This window comes from Balaenoptera acutorostrata, chromosome 14 (genome assembly GCF_949987535.1).
Source record: "Balaenoptera acutorostrata chromosome 14, mBalAcu1.1, whole genome shotgun sequence".
Lineage (NCBI taxonomy): Eukaryota > Metazoa > Chordata > Mammalia > Artiodactyla > Balaenopteridae > Balaenoptera > Balaenoptera acutorostrata.
The window spans coordinates 17,003,219-17,020,148 of record NC_080077.1 but is presented as its reverse complement, the minus strand read 5'-3'; the positions used below and the strand labels follow the sequence as shown (position 1 = coordinate 17,020,148).

Below are 16,930 nucleotides of genomic sequence, written 5' to 3'. Positions count from 1 at the left end.
GAGAAATGTCTCCTTGGCACTTTTTAAGCCCTTTAGTTATATGATTTCATTTCATCCTAATAACATTCCTATGAGATAGATACTCTTATTATCTCAGTTTTACAGATAAGGAAATTGATAAGTTAGAGAGGATTTCCTAGGTCAATGAGCTGGTCATCAACAGAGCCAGCACTCAAACTCAGGCCTGGGTTTTCAATACCCCTTGCTCTTGGCCACTCTACTGCCTCTCCATGTGAAGAGCAAAACCAAAACCATAAAGCTCTGAGGGAGATGAGGTAGTTAATAAAACCTATGATTCTAGGAAATTTTTTTCTGCTAAATTCTTAGAACCCAGTGTTTCTGGAAAGCTTAGAAATTCTGTTGAGATGATGTTCATTGTTATGCTAGATATGTTACTTTGTTCTGTTTTTTTCTGGGAGAAATACTTTATTAGTTGAAATCACCAGAATTGACTGCTTTAATAAAGTGCTTGCAAAGCCTCAATCTGGTGAACAGTGAAGTCGTTTGTTTCAGTCGTGTCAACAACTTTGGCTTTCAGAAGGATTTTAATGAATCGGGGAATGGAATTTAAGAAAGCAAACAATCTAAGGAAAATCACTTATTTTTTTAAAATAGCAAAGCAAAAATGGGAATCTTTTCCAGTCTAGTTGCTGCAAATGTCTGTTGAAGTCTTAAAAATTCTTAGAGTACATGATTTATCACATAGAACAAAAAGGTCATTAATGAGCACTTCTTTTTTTTAATTTTTTTTTTTTTTTTTTGGCCTTGCCATGTGGTACACGGGATCTTAGTTCCCCAACCAGGGATCAAACCTGTGCCCCCGGCAGTGGAAGCTGGGAGTCCTAACCACTGGACAGCTAAGGAATTCCCAATGAGCCCTTCTTTAAGATCTTTTCTGGATCCTATCATCATTATTCTGGTTGCTTAGATAGGAAAATATTCCATGATGTATTCACTGTTAAAATTATAGTGAGTCAACCTTCAGTAACATTTATTTTTAAAGTTATTTATCAAAATATACAATCTATCAGAAATAAATATGGTTACCAAGTAGGGAAATCAATTTAATTTTTTTTAACATTATTATTGGAGTATAATTGCTTTACAATGGTGTGTTAGTTTCTGCTTTATAACAAAGTGAATCAGTTATACATATACATATATCCCCATATCTCTTCCCTCTTGTGTCTCCCTCCCTCCCACCCTCCCTATCCCACCCTTCTAGCTGGTCACAAAGCACCGATCTGATCTCCCTGTGCTATGCGACTGCTTCCCACTAGCTATCTATTTTACATTTGGTAGTGTATATATGTCTATATATACACTACCACTCTCTCACTTTTTCCCAACTTACCCTTCCCCCTCCCTGTGTCCTCAAGTCCATTCTCTAGTAGGTCTGTGTCTTTATTCCCGTCTTGCCCCTAGGTTCTTCATGAGCATTTTTTTTTAGATTCCGTATATATGTGTTAGCATACGGTATTTGTTTCTCTCTTTCTGACTTACTTCACTCTGTATGACAGACTCTAGGTCCATCCACCTCACTACAAATAACTCAATTTCGTTTCTTTTTATGGCTGAGTAATATTCCATTGTATATATGTGCCACATCTTCTTTATCCATTCATCTGTTGATGGACACTTAGATTGCTTCCATGTCCTGGCTATTGTAAATAGAGCTGCAATGTACAGATTGCCAACAAACACATGAAAGAATGCTCAACATCATTAATTATTAGAGAAATGCAAATCAAAACTACAATGAGATATCATCTCACACCAGTCAGAATGGCCATCATCAAAAAATCTAGAAACAATAAATGCTGGAGAGGGTGTGGAGAAAAGGGAACACTCTTGCACTGTTGGTGGGAATGTAAATTGATACAGGCACTATGGAGAACAGTATGGAGGTTCCTTAAAAAACTAAAAATAGAACTACCATATGACCCAGCAATCCCACTACTGGGCATATACCCTGAGAAAACCATAATTCAAAAAGAGTCATGTATCAAAATGTTCATTGCAGTTCTGCCCATTTTTTGACTGGGTTGTTAGTTTTCTTGATATTGAGTTGTATGAGCTGTTGTATATTTTTGCTTTTATTTCTATTGCTTTGGGAGACTGACCTAAGAAAACATTTCTATGACTTATGTCAGAGAATGTTTTACTTATGTTCTCTTCTAGGAGTTTTATGGTGTCCTGTCTTATATTTAAATCTTTAAGCCATTTTGAGTTTATTTTTGTGTATGGTATGAGGGAGTGTTCAAACTTCACTGATTTACATGAGGCTGTCCAGCTTTCCCAACACCACTTGCTGAAGAGACTGTCTTTTCTCCATTGTGGATTCTTGCCTACTTTGTTGAAGATTAATTGATCATAGATGTGTGGGTTTATTTCTGGGCTCTCTATTCTGTTCCATTGATCCCTATGTCTGTTTTTGTGCCAATATCTTGCTGTTTTGATTACTGTAGCTTTGTAGTATTGTCTGAAGTCTGGGAGGGTTGTGCCTTCTTTTCCCGAAATCAATTTAATATTAATGTCTGTTAAAATAAATTATTGGCTGTCAAATATTTCCACAAAGCCTTTGTTACTTATGAATATCATTGGGATGATATGATTAAAGGCTGTGAATATCAATAAGTTTGAAAACATCCCATGCTAATGTTCAGGGTCATATTTATTTCTCTTAAAATTGTAAGATTTTTACTATTTGCTGTGTTCACCTTTATGTCTACGTACCCAAGCTCGTTGTGGGGCGAGGTGGGTAGGGGGTATCCATGACAGTTATGAAAATGACCTATTTGCTGTCTGCTGTCATAAGGCATAAACTTAGGTGTCAACTGATTTCAGGTATTTGACAGTATATGTCAATGTATTTATCGTACATTAGGAAAAATGGTCACTCATATATGGATCTAACCAGGAGATGACCTAATGGTGTTATATGGAAACTAATTCCCTCATAAACATTCTAAGTGGATATAAAGAATTATGTGCTCAGTTGCAACCATTAACTTATCAAAGAATCAGATCTGAATACCTCAGGGAATACACAAAGGTCATGATAGTCTAAAAGCCTTCAGTAATCCTCAGTGTACTGTTCCTTCAGTCCCAAAGTGCTGGAATTGGGGCTTATGTCTAGTGCCAATTTTGGACAGTCAGGCATAGTGACCGGGAACACAGACATGAGGATTGTTAGTCTGAGCCTGGCCACAATCATTGCCAGGGACTTGAGAGAGTGGGAATGGTGGTTCACATGCCACAATCTATCACCCCTGCCCAGGGCACCAGCAAAATTTGAGAGCAGGAGTGATTCCCTGCCCAATTCTCAGCCCTTCCCACCACGCCCAGCAGCTCTCCACCCTCTCCTGCTTTGGACTTGGTGGGATAAAAAAGGAAGGAGAGAAAGAGAAGTTCTTATGCTCCAGAGTGTTTTGCAACATTCAGAAAAGGAACGTGAGGTTAAATCTACCCAAAGAAGAGCCAAAGAGCTTTCCCTCACCTTCACTTCCAGCAAGTCAGGCCTTCATTTTCTTGTCTCAAGTAAAACCCAAGAACTGATGATTAAGTTGAGTAGCATTAAATTAGAATCTTTTTTGGTAGAAATTGTGTAAAGTTGTCAAGGAGTACATGCTAATTCCTGTTAGCATGTTCTACAATCATTGGTCTTCAACCCCATTGCCTCCTTGAGCTCATAGCTAAAGAAGGTCATAGACATAATAGCACTGTCTTTACAACCTCTTGCAATTCTAGATACTGCTGGGGCCAGAGGTGACACCAGTACCTAATGGGAAAGCTAATGAATCCATACAGGTCTTACTTTAAAATCCTGATATTTTAGGTGACTTTTAGTAGATTCATCTTGTAATCTAAGAGGAAGTAAGGCAGTAAAGACAAGAGAAAAGTGAATCAGAACCACGGAGCCAGCAAAGACTTGAAATACTCAGCCTTTTGCAAAGGTATGGAAACTTTGCCACTTTACAATATTCAGTGGGTCAAAAGTGTCAGCGATTTTCTCTTTTCTCCAAAGAGAAATGACAGTGAAAGAGGGACATTTTAAAACTGAACCCGGGACTCCTAGTTTGTGTGCATGAGAACTCTCAACCCTCACAGAAACTCACGAGACGCATTAGTGAAGAGACTCAGGCCCTTAGAGTCTGAGTTGTGAGAACTGCAAACAGTGCAGCCAGGAGGTTACCTCAGCACAGACTGAGTAAATGAATCATTTGGTAAAAGCCATTAGAAATGTTACCGGAAAGTCATAAATGAACCAGCCTGTCTATGCCTGGTTTTGCTAGAATGTAGGAACCATTTGAAATTTTTTAAATGTTTCTCTGTGTACGATTTAAGAAGAGGACTGTGACATAACTAACCAGTTTCTATTATTATATCAAAATGAGGTAAAAATATGGTATGGATTTAACGCTAATTCATTTATTCATTTTTTTGCCGTTAAGTTGTTGTTTTTAGAACATCATGAAACTTCATTTCATGCCCCAATAAAACTAAAATGTAATGGGTTACAGCTTTTCTGTTTGTTGATTTTTCTTCTTCAAACATCTTTGATTTTCCATTCTTTGAACAGGTTCTTTTTCAATGTCTTGCATGTCATTCAAATTATTCTTTTCTCCTGTCACCTCCTCCACCGTTCTCTAAAGCAGTTTCTAAAGTGAACCAATCCTGATAGAACCTAATGATACCTATGTGCAATTTTTGGAAACATTAGCACCTCCTTCTTGGCTGCTTCTAATGCACCAGTATGGTCTTGCCAGCATTGGTGGATTCTTTTTAGCTTTCCCCTCAGCCCCAATCTTGCCGAAGAGGAAATTTGGTGCACAACTACACAATTTCAGGCTCGTGCCACATCCAAACCCTTCCCTGGCAATCTGTCCTCTGTCTCCCTTCCACCAAACCTCACAGGTTTCTGCAGCTTCTCACAGCCATTAGCCAGGAAAGTTCAGCTCAAGACATCACCCCTGACCGCCTTCATTTATAGCCGCTAACTACCTCACACAGGTCAATGTTCCTCCCTTTTTCTCTTTCAGATGTCAGAATGAAAGAACTTAATCTTTCTCATCAGAAGAAGTTTACATTTCTTTTCTTTTTTAAAAAAATTTATTTATTTTTGGCTGCGTTGGGTCTTTGTTGCTACACGCGGGCTATCTGTAGTTGCGGCGAGCGGGGGCTACTCTTTGTTGCGGTGCGCGGGCTTCTCATTGTGGTGGCTTCTCTTGCTGCGCTTGTTGTGGAGCACTGCCTCTAGGCACGCGGGCTTCAGTAGGTGGCATGCAGGCTCAGTAGTTGTGGCACATGGGCTTAGCTGCTCCGCGGCATGTGGGATCTTCCCTGACCAGGGCTCGAACCCTTGTCCCCTGCCTTGGCAGGCAGATTCTTAACCACTGGGCCACCAGGGAAGTCCATACATTTCTATTCTACCTCAATAAAAATACTTCTCCCCCACCATCTCTTTCTAATGGTAACTTCTGCCCAAAGGCAGTTAATCATTTATATATCTTCTCTTGGAAACTTGTAACTTCTGTGGCCGACCATCTTTCATAGGCAGGTTCTAGTTACAAAGACAAGTTATATCACAACCAAACCTTTCAAAAATATTATGAAAAAATTTTATCTTTTTCTTCTCCAATTAATGTAAATTTTAATGTCTGTAACATTTTTACCGTATTTAAATATTCATAGCAAACATTTACTACCGTTCTTCAAAGTAGTAGCCACGGCACCCAGGCATTTTCCCTTCAGATGGTCTTGGTACCCACTGGTATTAGCCTGTCAATATCAGACCTTCCTAAGTAAACAAATGGATCTCCTCCATACAAATGGACAGGAGGCAATTTCATCTCACTGTTCTTAGGATTTTGCTTAAAGGAAAAGCAATGTGGACGTTTTAGACATACACACTGTCTTGTAGAGCATGCAGTTAAAAATCTGATATCTAACAGGGGGAGAAGGAGAAGGAGATAAAGCTGTTAATTTACATCCTCCTAAGACCTGGTACTACCAGGGTGCTATGAGTTACCCGGATAAAGTAAATTTAATTTTAACTTAACGTTGGAAACTCTCTCGGTGGAATTGACAGCATCCTTGGAACTACATTTCACACTTTCCTGACTTGGGAATGGTTATTTTGAGTAGCACCTCTTATTAACCTAACTTCTTAATGCCTGGGCAAGAGGTTAAATATCTCACTTATCTACACGTTTGGCTTCCGTGAACAGCTACTTCATTCAAAGCCTTTCAAGGGTTTATCAAAATCTCACCGTGCTTAACGTTCCAGAGAGAACATCCAGGTTTCTGGTTCTTGGGACTTACCTTTAGTCTACTCGTCGATACTGTTCACTGTGATAAATATAATGCTAAAACAACAACGATGAAAATGAAGTAGGCTATATTCTGCTGAAGAAAATTTATCTAGAATGAATGATAAAAAAGAAAAAACTAGATTCTGAGTACCCAGTTTATAGAATCCAAGAATGAGGAACTATTTACTCATCATATGGTGAAATTTACCAAGAATTTCTTGTGCACTAAATGTTTTCAAGCAACCGTACTCCCATATTAAGTACTATGCTTAAGTACTTTCTATTCTCACAGACAGTACATACAAGATCTTCAAAAAGCCCTGTACATTCTAAAGAGTTAGTAAGTTAGGTTATAGTTAGATGGACGTTGTGTAAATTTAACGTCTTAAAATTTAGGAAAAAATTTGCATTACACAAATTTCAGGATCTCTGACAAAAGAAAGTAAATGGTGTCCTAGAACTGTCAGAATTCAAAACCTTATCAGCTATCAGAGGAAGAGTACCACTCAATACCTAAAGTTACCATTTATTTTAGGGAGACAAGCCAAAAGGCACATGATCCCTTATGAACATGGATGTTTATCGCATATTCTTTAGTCACAGAAACTGAAAAACAACTCAGTTATCCAACAATAGCAAACTAGCTTATGACCTATAAGGCATCCATAAAATGAAACACATAAAAATACACTGCAAAATATGACTTGAAATAATTAATGCTATAGGCGAATGCTTGTCATCAGTTAAGTTTTAAAAGATTATAAAACTAAACATTGTAGCAGAGGTCTATTTTACAACTCATATACATAAGCAAGAAAAAGACTAGGATATATATTACTACAATAAATGTGGCTTGATTTAAAGTCATTTTATCACTTAGTTTCTTTCCAAAAACTATACATTTGCTTGTGTAAGTATGTATATGTGAGTGTGTATGTATATGTTATGTATATATTATGTACATCATAACCAGAAAAAATGAATTTTTAAGTTGTAAAAGACCTTTCCAAAAATTCAAAGCTAAAACTTAAACTGCCCAAGGACTTTATTTTCACCCTATACATAAGTAGATATGTAGCTTGATGTATATGAAGCCCTGGAGAAAAAAATAACAGAGCAACATAAAAACTGAGATAAAGATGTGACTATATGTAGTGTGCCCAGAATGGCTGTGGGTGTCAGCAGTTGTCTTTAACACCATCAGGGCTAGACTCAGACAACGCAGTGTGATTCCAGGAGAGGGCCTCTTCCCTGCCAAAGAAGGGATGTGTGCGTGCATGCGCGCGTGTGTTGTCAAAGAAGGGATGTGTGTGTGCATGCACGTGTGTGTGTGTGTGTGTGTGTGTTTGTGTGTGTGTGTGTATGAGACAAATAGCCTAGGCCTGCTAACAATATACAGACTGTGAGAAAGAGGAAAAAAAGGAATCTTGCAGAGAAAGTAAAAGCAGAATTTATGAGATTGTCAGATGCCAAAAAAATTTGGATAGAACTACCGGGTCAGTGTCTCTCTCGATCTTTTTTGTTCAGACAAATCCATTTGACCTGGATGCCCTCATCAGTCATTGATAAGGGCCACCATAATATGATTCCAAATAAAGTAGAAAAAGTAACAAAAATGCATTTCTCAATAAAGATTTCAAATAAAAAGTATATTTCCAACAAATACATTTTATTAATATTGCCATAGTAAGTCTTCCAATAAGTTTTTTTTTTTTCAGAAATAGATATTTTCAAACAGAAATGTTTGGTTCAGTTGTTGCTGTGAAAAGAAATCCTTCTGTTATTGCCATTCTCACGATCAAGCCAGTATTTTGATGGCAAAATGCTGTGTTGGGGAAAGCATGCGTGTATAATTGGGTGGGCTATACTTTCAAAGAAATATAGTAGCAGCTTTTTTATGATCTGGGTCATGAGGCCAAAGTTGGGGAGAAAGAAACAGGAGCAAATGGCCCTCCACCCAGCGAACCAGGGCAGCAGGGAAAGCGGGGGAGCTGGGCCAGTTGACCCTGTGGGCACTGGAGTGCCCCTTGCCCCGATTACTCAGAGCACATGAGTATCTGAACAGATGAGCTGGGACATCTTTCCAGCCCTGACATGTTTCATCCTAAGCTTTAGGATCTGAGTGGGGTTGGACAGATCCCACATCAGAATCACCTGGGGTGCTAATCGGAAATGCAAGTTCAAGGGCCTGGCCACAGACCCTTGTAGGGCAGTCGCTGCGGGGGTCACCTGGCTCACCAGGTGAATAGTTGCATATTAAGTTTGTCTAGCCAGGTGTTCGTTGGTCCTACAGAAGGACACCAAAGGTAGCCCTCAACGCCCACCCCTTGGTGGTGGCCCCCCTTCTCACCCCTCCTCTGATGCCCACCTCTGAGGGAGCCCTTCCCGCCGGCAGTGAAGCAGGGATTTTCAGATCTCCTGGGAAGTAGTCGGGTGGATTGTACATTTGTTTCTTTCTTTATTGTTTACTTTTTCTCTTCCAGCAGGGAGCCTGTGTTTTCTGCTTTAGTGGTTCCTTTATTTCCTGAAGTCACTCTGCTTAGTAGGTGCTCAATGCAGAGGTAATGAATGAGCAAACAGAGGCCACGCAAGATAGTAACTAATTACCACCACTCCCCACCCCCAGCAATTAGGGCAGATTCTGAGGCTAAGTGCTGTGAAAGAACCTAGAAGCTCCTCTGCTGGGCCGCCCTCACCTCAAGATTCCACGGGGTTAGGACATTGCCTGAGCAATGTCTCTGGAAATGCATGCTACTTGCAGGGCTGGGTGCCTGCTGCCTTCCCAAACGGGGCCAGTGCCCTGGCCTTGATGCGCCCTCGTGACCCACGCCAACAGGCCAATGACTTTTTCTTTCTGGTTCCTTTTGCTTTGCTCCAGCTTCCAAAATTCAGAGCAGAGGAGAAGCGTTATAAAAAGTCTTTATTCTCTTCCAACAAGGAAGCCTAGCAGTTTCAGGCGTTAAAAAAAAAAGTAAATCATGTTACTTTCACTTGGCCCCAGAGAGTAAAGGTTCTCTTGAAATTCAAAGTGAACTCGATTTATTTTTTAATTATTGATATTTCCAGATCTGAAGATGGCAAAAAGAAGAAAAAGAAAAAAAATCCCTCTGTGTACTTTACCAACCCCAAGCTCCGAGTCAGCCATGAAGTGCCTTTTGTTCTTTTCTCCCCTGATTGCCTTGCCTCCAAGAAGCTGGTCTGAACATACCATCCATCATCCCAGTGACAAATCAAACGTGGCCCGTTCAGCCCAGCTCGTTGCTGCGAGCCACAGTGACACACATTCGTTTCCGGCGCAGGCAGCTGCAGGGGAGCTGCATGTGTTTGAACTGTGTGGCCTCCCTGTGTAATTCAGGAAATGAGTTTACTCTATCTGTGACAAGCATCGTGTTCACACGGTGTGGGGAGCAGCCGGCAGGGTGTAGGGCTCTGCAGCAGCAGCCCAGGGATGTGTACCCACCGCGCTTCCCTCACACTGGCCAAAGCCCCGGCCCCTCTCCACCTGGCCGTGACTTTCATCACACCTGCCACCTGAGAAAGTATGCCTCATCCCTTGGGTGCTGGAAATTTCTGGATGTAATCTAACCTGAGATTCGTAAACCCCAGTTTTTAACGCAGACCACTCCTTAAAACAGCAGGGCCTGTTGGTGGATCACCACTGAGCTCCCCTGAAGCTGAAGAATTGATGCCTGTCTTCTGATGATGCTTTTTTTTTTTCCAGTGGTAAAATTTGGCCCAACTTCTGGTTGTTATTCAATTTGTATTCATCGCTTGCACATAATCTCTGCTGGACCAGGTTCAAACAAGCTCTGGTTGTTGGGGAAAGGGGGCTTTGGTAGGTGTGGAGTGTGCATTTACTTAGATCAAGGGAAGGAATGCCAAAACCAGCCCAGCATCAGAATAGACGGCAAGCCTGTGGTGAGGTTTTGTTATTTTGCATATGGTTAACCATCTCAGAGGTCATAAAGCAAGGCCTCTGTCCTCCGGTGCAGCAGCTGGGTTTACACAGTATTTCCAGATTGTTTATTTTGGCCCAGAGCCAGGGCTACATCATTTTTCCATTATGCACGTTTGACAGATGAAGAGGGGTGGGAAGGGGGACTTCACGGGGCAGGTCTGTGATTTCCTTTTTATTTACGTTAGAGGGACTTTTAAGAGTTCTGAAGGTTATGAACCAGTCCAAATATAATGTCAGTGAGGCAGAGGTAGAAGGAGCAACTGCTTTTGCAAAAATGCCCAGATCTTGGGCAGTAAAGCAAAACCCATGTATGACCTCAGCCTGAGGCCACGTTGGGAACACGGTTTGTCACTGCTCAATCTTGCATACAGACAGGTTACTAGTAAATGATATTTAGCATCACATTCAAAAGTTAAGCTCTCGGTGTTTGCTTGGCAGTGCCTTGGGAGGAGCAATGAGTTGGGGAACTCAGCCTGCTTGCCTTCCACTGGCCGGCATTCTGTGCAGACAGGCGGAGGCGTTTACAAAGTCATTGTAGAACTTCTGCTTTGCGGTCCTTTCCCGGAGACACCAGCCTTCTGAAGATACTCCTAATGGCCTGGCCTGAAGTTCTTTCTCCAGGGAGCGCGCAAGACTGGCCAAAGAGCCACAGTTTAAATTATATCCACAGCGAAGCCCTTTGCACTTGGGTCAAGTGCATGTGATCTGAATGAATGTTTTCCTTCCAAATGAAACATTTTCTTTTGCTGATGGAGAAATGGCAATTAAAAAGCACCCCAAATGATGACAAATTAAGTAATTGAACAACTTAATTACTTAACTACAATTAAGTAATACAGCAAAATTAAGTCACACAGATGCCTTATTGTCCTAACAGTGTTTAGATTTCTTTAGTGAATGGCTGTAATAATATATGTGGCATAAATTCATTAGCTACATGGTCATGGTGTATATTATGTTTCTACAAAGGTATTTATGTTTGTAGCAAATGTCCCTTATCGAGGTATTTCTTAAGCTTTGCTAAGTCTTTGTAAGTGATCTGTCACCATAACACAGTGTTCTCCAATGGAGTGGCCCAGAAAAGCAAATACCGCTCCCTCTCCAGAACAAGCCTAAGCTCCTCTATCAGCCTACCCTAAAGAAATTTGATTTCTAGAAATGGAAAGTTTGCTCAGGCAGGACCTTCCGCTAAGGAAAGAATTTTGCAAAGACAACATATGTATAGTCAACACCAAAAGTTGCCCTTTGGGTTAATCCAGTCTTACAGATGGATTTAACATACAGGTTTCAAATCAACAAATCTTTATTGAGGGTTGTTATGTGCCAGGCGTGGAGCTGGGCACTTGGGAGCCAAAAATGAAAAAGACACAGTCCCTTTCAGTCTGAAAACATTTTTGCTGGCTTGCAGGTTTTTCACCAGACTCTCCCAGACTTACCAAAGCATTCCCCTTGACTTAGAACACTCAAGCCCTTATTTTCAACCAATCTCCTTAATGCCAGAGTACACACGGGGCAAGGGGAAGTGGGTGGTTATAGATTTCCACTCAATTTGGAAATTAACAGCCAGTGATGAAGCAAAAGGTGCTAGACTGGGAATCAGAAAGCTCGATTTCTAGTCTCAGGACAGTCACTTGTACAACCTTGAGCCAGTCCTGTGACTTCTCAGGCCGTCGTGTCTGTGGAACAGGTTGTGAGGACTGCATGAAGTAAAGAGGGGATATTTGAAAACACGTTAATCCGCGGAGCTCTGTGCAGACGAAGGGGATGCTATTTTGATGGGCTGTGGGAAGAATATGTGTGTGTGTGAGGGGGGTTGGTTATTGAGCTATTTATACCACTATCTATAAAGCTTTAATAATGCAGAAAGCTGACCTAACTCAGCAGTCTCCCAACTGACCTTATTATGTAGTCTTGGGTTTTTTTCTCTCCCAGCATTGGATGACCAACTGCAGATTTTTCTGTTGTTGAGGGTCAACAGTATAAAAAGGGTCCCCATTCAGGGCCACTTCTCAGGAAGAAGCCAGAGTCTGGGAGCCCAGAAGAGTCTGTCCCCACACAGTCCTGATTCTGTGGCTGACTTTGGAAATGTCTATAAGGAAAAAGTCATCCTTCTTTTGCTATTCAAATCAGAAGATCAGAAGTTGTTTTTTGTTTGCTTGTTTGTTTGCCCTTCTGATCATTTCACAGCTCAGAACCAGTGCTTACTTTGAGGAAATTTTCAGCAATTATTGTGATTTAATGGGCTTCTTTGGCCAATCCCTCAACGTAAATAAGAAAACTGAAAAAAAAATTAAAAGCCTCCTGAAACCACAGCTTCCCTTTGCCAAAATGTATTTATTAATTAAAGGACAGGGGCAGAAAAACATGACATGGCCAGCACTATGGTTCGAAAGAGGCAACTGAACCACAAAGCTAAACACTGGAATTAATAGACTCCAGTGGGAGCTAAAAAAGTCCCAGATGTGAGGGTACACCCGGCATTCGTGGGTCTCTTGAGAATTTTCTCTTAAGCACACTCAGATACTGCCTTTGTCTCCACTTGGCTGTGTCTGCACCTCACAGACACAGCCAAGCCTTCTTCGGGTCTGACCACACCCTCTTCCTTCTGTTGGTTTCTTTCATTCACTCGACGATCATGTACAGAGGGTGCTGCGTTTCCCCAGGTGCTGAACTGTGGACGTACAAAGACAGAGGGCTGTAACCCCTCTCCGGACACTCGCAGCAAAATAGGCTCCATTAGGAGAACAGCTAGATGAAACTGGTGGGCATGTGAAGGAAACAAATCCAGGGGAAATTTTTTCAAAGTTTCATGGTGCCTCAGAGACCTCCTAAAAGTTTTCCATCTTTTGGTTGAAACACACACACACATACACACACACACACACAAACATACCCTATACACTCAGACTTGCACACACAGCGCCTCTACAGGATTCAATAATCATAGTAGTTATGAAAGACCCAACTCCATGCGGAGTAGTTAGACACGTCCATTGGGCTTGGTCCCTCTTCTAGGGATTTCTGACCAAGGAGAGGAAACACTGATAACATCAAACCAACCGGAGGGAGGTGCCCCGTCTGCCCCGCCGGTGAGCAGGCCCGTGAGGAGGGATGCTTCTCTTACACTGTGAGCCCCCTTCAGCCAGAAGCAACATGAAGGGTTAAGAGCTTGGGCTCCGTAGTCAGACTGTCCCAGACCCAAACTGTGGCATCTCCACTTACGAGCTGTGTGACCTTGAGCATGCTACCAAATTCCAGTGTCACATCTGTAAAATGATGATAATAAGAGAGCCTGACTCACTGGGGGGACTTTGGAAAGATTAAATGCATGGTAGATAACTTGCAGTCCTTGCACTGAGAAAGTGCTCAGAAATGCCTGATAATGATGATGATGATGATGATAAAGTTACATTCACTGCTAGTAACTCCTATGCCTGGTGCAGAAAAGTCATTCAATAAATACTTACAGAAAAAAAGGAAGGGGGGTGACATTGGACACACAAATGAGGCTGAACTGAAGCCTTAATTTGGACACAAAAGCACTTGCTTCCTAGTTTTATGAAACCCAGAATTTCAAAACCTTTTCAAGAGAAGCATAAAACTCCGATTTCTATAGCAGCCGGGCAGGTAACATAAAAGAATGAACTGGCATTTAGAGTCTGAGACAAAACAGAGAGCACTGGCCTCTCTGAGGGGACAGCCATACTCAGCTCCTGAAGAATATCGCCCCACTTTGAGGGAAGCCAGAAATCCAGATTCCCTGTGAGGTAGACCAGATCTTCCAACAACTAAGTCAGTTTCTTAAAAAAATACCCCACAGGTCAAATAACACAGAGCCTGCCCGCCAGTCAGATCTCAGGCTGCCTGCTTGCTGCCCCTGCCTTAATGGAAGCTGCTCTGTATTTGTGTCTTCCTTCTGAAATGTTCACCGGGGGCACAAGAGCTGTGAGCCCCTTGGAGTCATCTCGGGGGTCCTGCTTTTCAGAGGATGCACGTGGGGTTAGGCCTCCACTTCTTGATGATTTTGCTGTACAGTATATGCCCACCTAACGTGGGCTGCTTCATTTCCCAAAGAATGCTGATAATAAGTATGGATTTTTAAAGCATGATTGTTTTCTGGCTGAAATAACAACAGTCTCCAACAATTCCTAACAACTTCCTCTGCTACTGCTATTACGGCAACCTGGAAAGAGCCTGATTCCATAGTTCACGTAGCTTTGTTTTGTTTGGAGGGAAAGTCTGGCGTTTTATAAAAATGTGGAACACTTAGCACTGGAATGACTTTTCCATAGCACTGATTATTGTACAGCAAGACATTTAACCATATGTCTTCGAAATGTGATTTTAAAAATTCTCCACTAACCATAAAAGGCAGACTGCCCTCTACTCTTTCCATATGAAGGTGATAATTTTCTACAGGCTCACGAAAGCTGCGCTGGTTATGGCCAAGTACTTAGGGGAAACCTCATCACAAATGAGAGGCCTGGGCTCCAATTCCAGCTCTGTTGCTTACTCACTAGCTATGTGACCTTGGGTAAGTCATTTAATTTCCAAAAGCTTCTATTCCCCCATCTGCAAAATAGGGGCCAAGACACCTCAAAGGGTGATTGGGAATATTAAATAAAATAACATACGTGGGGGCATAATCCAAACCCATAATAGGTATTTGCCATCAGTGTTGGTTGAATCTGAATCTCTGCTTCTCCTGCCACGAAATTGCACTCCTATTTCTGACCATGACATACCCCTCTGGCAATATCATTAACCTTCCTATCAAATTTGGCAGCTCCGTGGAAAACAAAAGGACAAAGAAGCTATAATTGTTTCATGTAAACTTTTGGTTTTGTGTCCACAGTGGTATGAAAACTAGAGGGTGGAGGGTTGGATGACACTAGCCAGAGAGGAAGGAAGGGAGAAGGGAAGAGGCTGGACCAGAGCCCTGGGAGTGCTGACACTTAAGGGACAAGCAGGAAAAGAGCACCGGGCATAGAGCACTGAAGGGGAGCAATCAGAAGGAGTCCAAGACCACCAGGGAAGCGCTCTTGTAGACACCACAGGAAGATGGTTCCAAGATGGCGTGTGTGGCCATCAGTGTTGTGAGGTCATGCTAAGAAGTCATAGAAGGCCTGAGAAATGTGCACTGAGTTATCAACAAGGAAACAAGAGCAATTTGACTGGACTGGAGCATTGAGAGGACAGAAAGCAGGTTTTGATGAGTCCAATCATGTGAGTACGTTGAAAATCTGGTGATGACAAATTTAGACACCTCTTCAAGAAGTCTGGTTATGATGGAGAGGAGAGAGAGAAGATAGAAGATAGAGGAGGACATGAGACTTAAGGGTTTTCTTTAAGGAGACTTGACCACATTTGATTTGCAGGGGGTAAGGAGCCAGTTGAGAAGGAGAGGTTGACAATGAAGAAGAGAGAATGTAGATAGAGCAAGAGTGAGGGAGAGAGAAGGCATAGATGGATGGAGCAAGGATTGGATATCAATGCAAAACTGGAGCTTAATAAAAAAAAAAATCATCCGTCATAAGTGTCCTCTGAACCAGCTGTCAGTACCCCTCATGTTTAGACAGGGGCTAAGGAGGGTAAGGAGGATTGAGGTAACCGAAATACACTTGGCAATCTGTTGCTATCCAAAAAAGGATCTTGCACAACTTTGTCTTGTAGCCACAAATGAAACATTTCCCTTTACTCTTACCCTAAAAGTCTGTCCTATCTGTAGAGTTTTCTAGCAAGCACAGGACTCAGTCTCCTAGTGTTTGTTCTTACTAGTACTACCCAGTAGCCAAAACACTTTCATCAGGATAGTGAGGTGATATGTAATTAAAATTTGGTTCGAAAGGCCAATTGGGATCTTATCAAATATAAATCTTATTAGAGATCTCCCATTACCTTATAAAATTTGGATAAAATAAGTCAATGAATGGGGCTGTAAGTGGGATCTCCAGCACTGACTTGATGGAGAACACTATGAAGTCCAGACTCTGGTCATTGCAAGAAGGCTGACTTTTCCCAAACTTTGTAGATCCTGGGTCAGTTTCTGACGGGGTTTCTGAATAATGATTCCTACTAGAAACACATAATTATAAGTTCAGGCTAAATAAAACACCAGGAAGAGGTTTCCTGGAACTGAGGAGCTCTCCAAATACTGATGATTATGTTCATTTTCATCATTGACTCTGGATATTGGCCTTTCTTATTGGACCCAGAGATAACCTAGTCCAATTTCCTTTTTTAAATCAACCTTTTTCTTCCTCCGGATTATAAACCCACTAGCCATCCCTACTAAAATGCCTGCTTATTTCCTGCAAGATCTACTACAATCTGGACACCCCGGTCAACGTGAGGAGTGGTAGGCTTTAGGCCCACCTGCCGACTACCTTATGTTCCATTGCTTTTGGAGAAACATGAGAGGGACCGTGATAAGCTTGCTGGCCTTTCTGCAGCAAAAGCACAACACTTGCTTACCATGCAGACCCTCCTGCCTCTGCCTCTTTTCAGCTACATGACCTTGAACCAGTCAGAGTCTTGCTCTGCCTCAGTTTCTTCATCTATAACATGGCTCTTCCACTGAGGGGTTAATGTGAGGATTAAATATGATTCCGTGTATAAGTGCCTAGTTTAGTGCTTGGTACACCTTAGTCCTCACTAA

General features: G+C 41.7%; 1 protein-coding gene across 2 annotated transcripts in view; it reads left to right on the top strand.

Moving 5' to 3' along the window:
* The window catches only part of UST (uronyl 2-sulfotransferase), a 294,146-nt gene that overhangs the window by 262,400 nt on the left and 14,816 nt on the right, over positions 1-16,930 (top strand). The window contains exon 8 of one of the 2 annotated variants that reach the window (XM_057528045.1): positions 9,381-10,385. The exons of the other annotated variant lie outside the window; for it this stretch is intronic. Coding sequence (XP_057384028.1) covers positions 9,381-9,664 — 284 coding nt within the window. The 3' untranslated portion in view covers positions 9,665-10,385. Of the gene's footprint in view, positions 1-9,380; positions 10,386-16,930 lie in introns of those variants that run through there. 2 annotated transcript variants of the gene reach the window in all.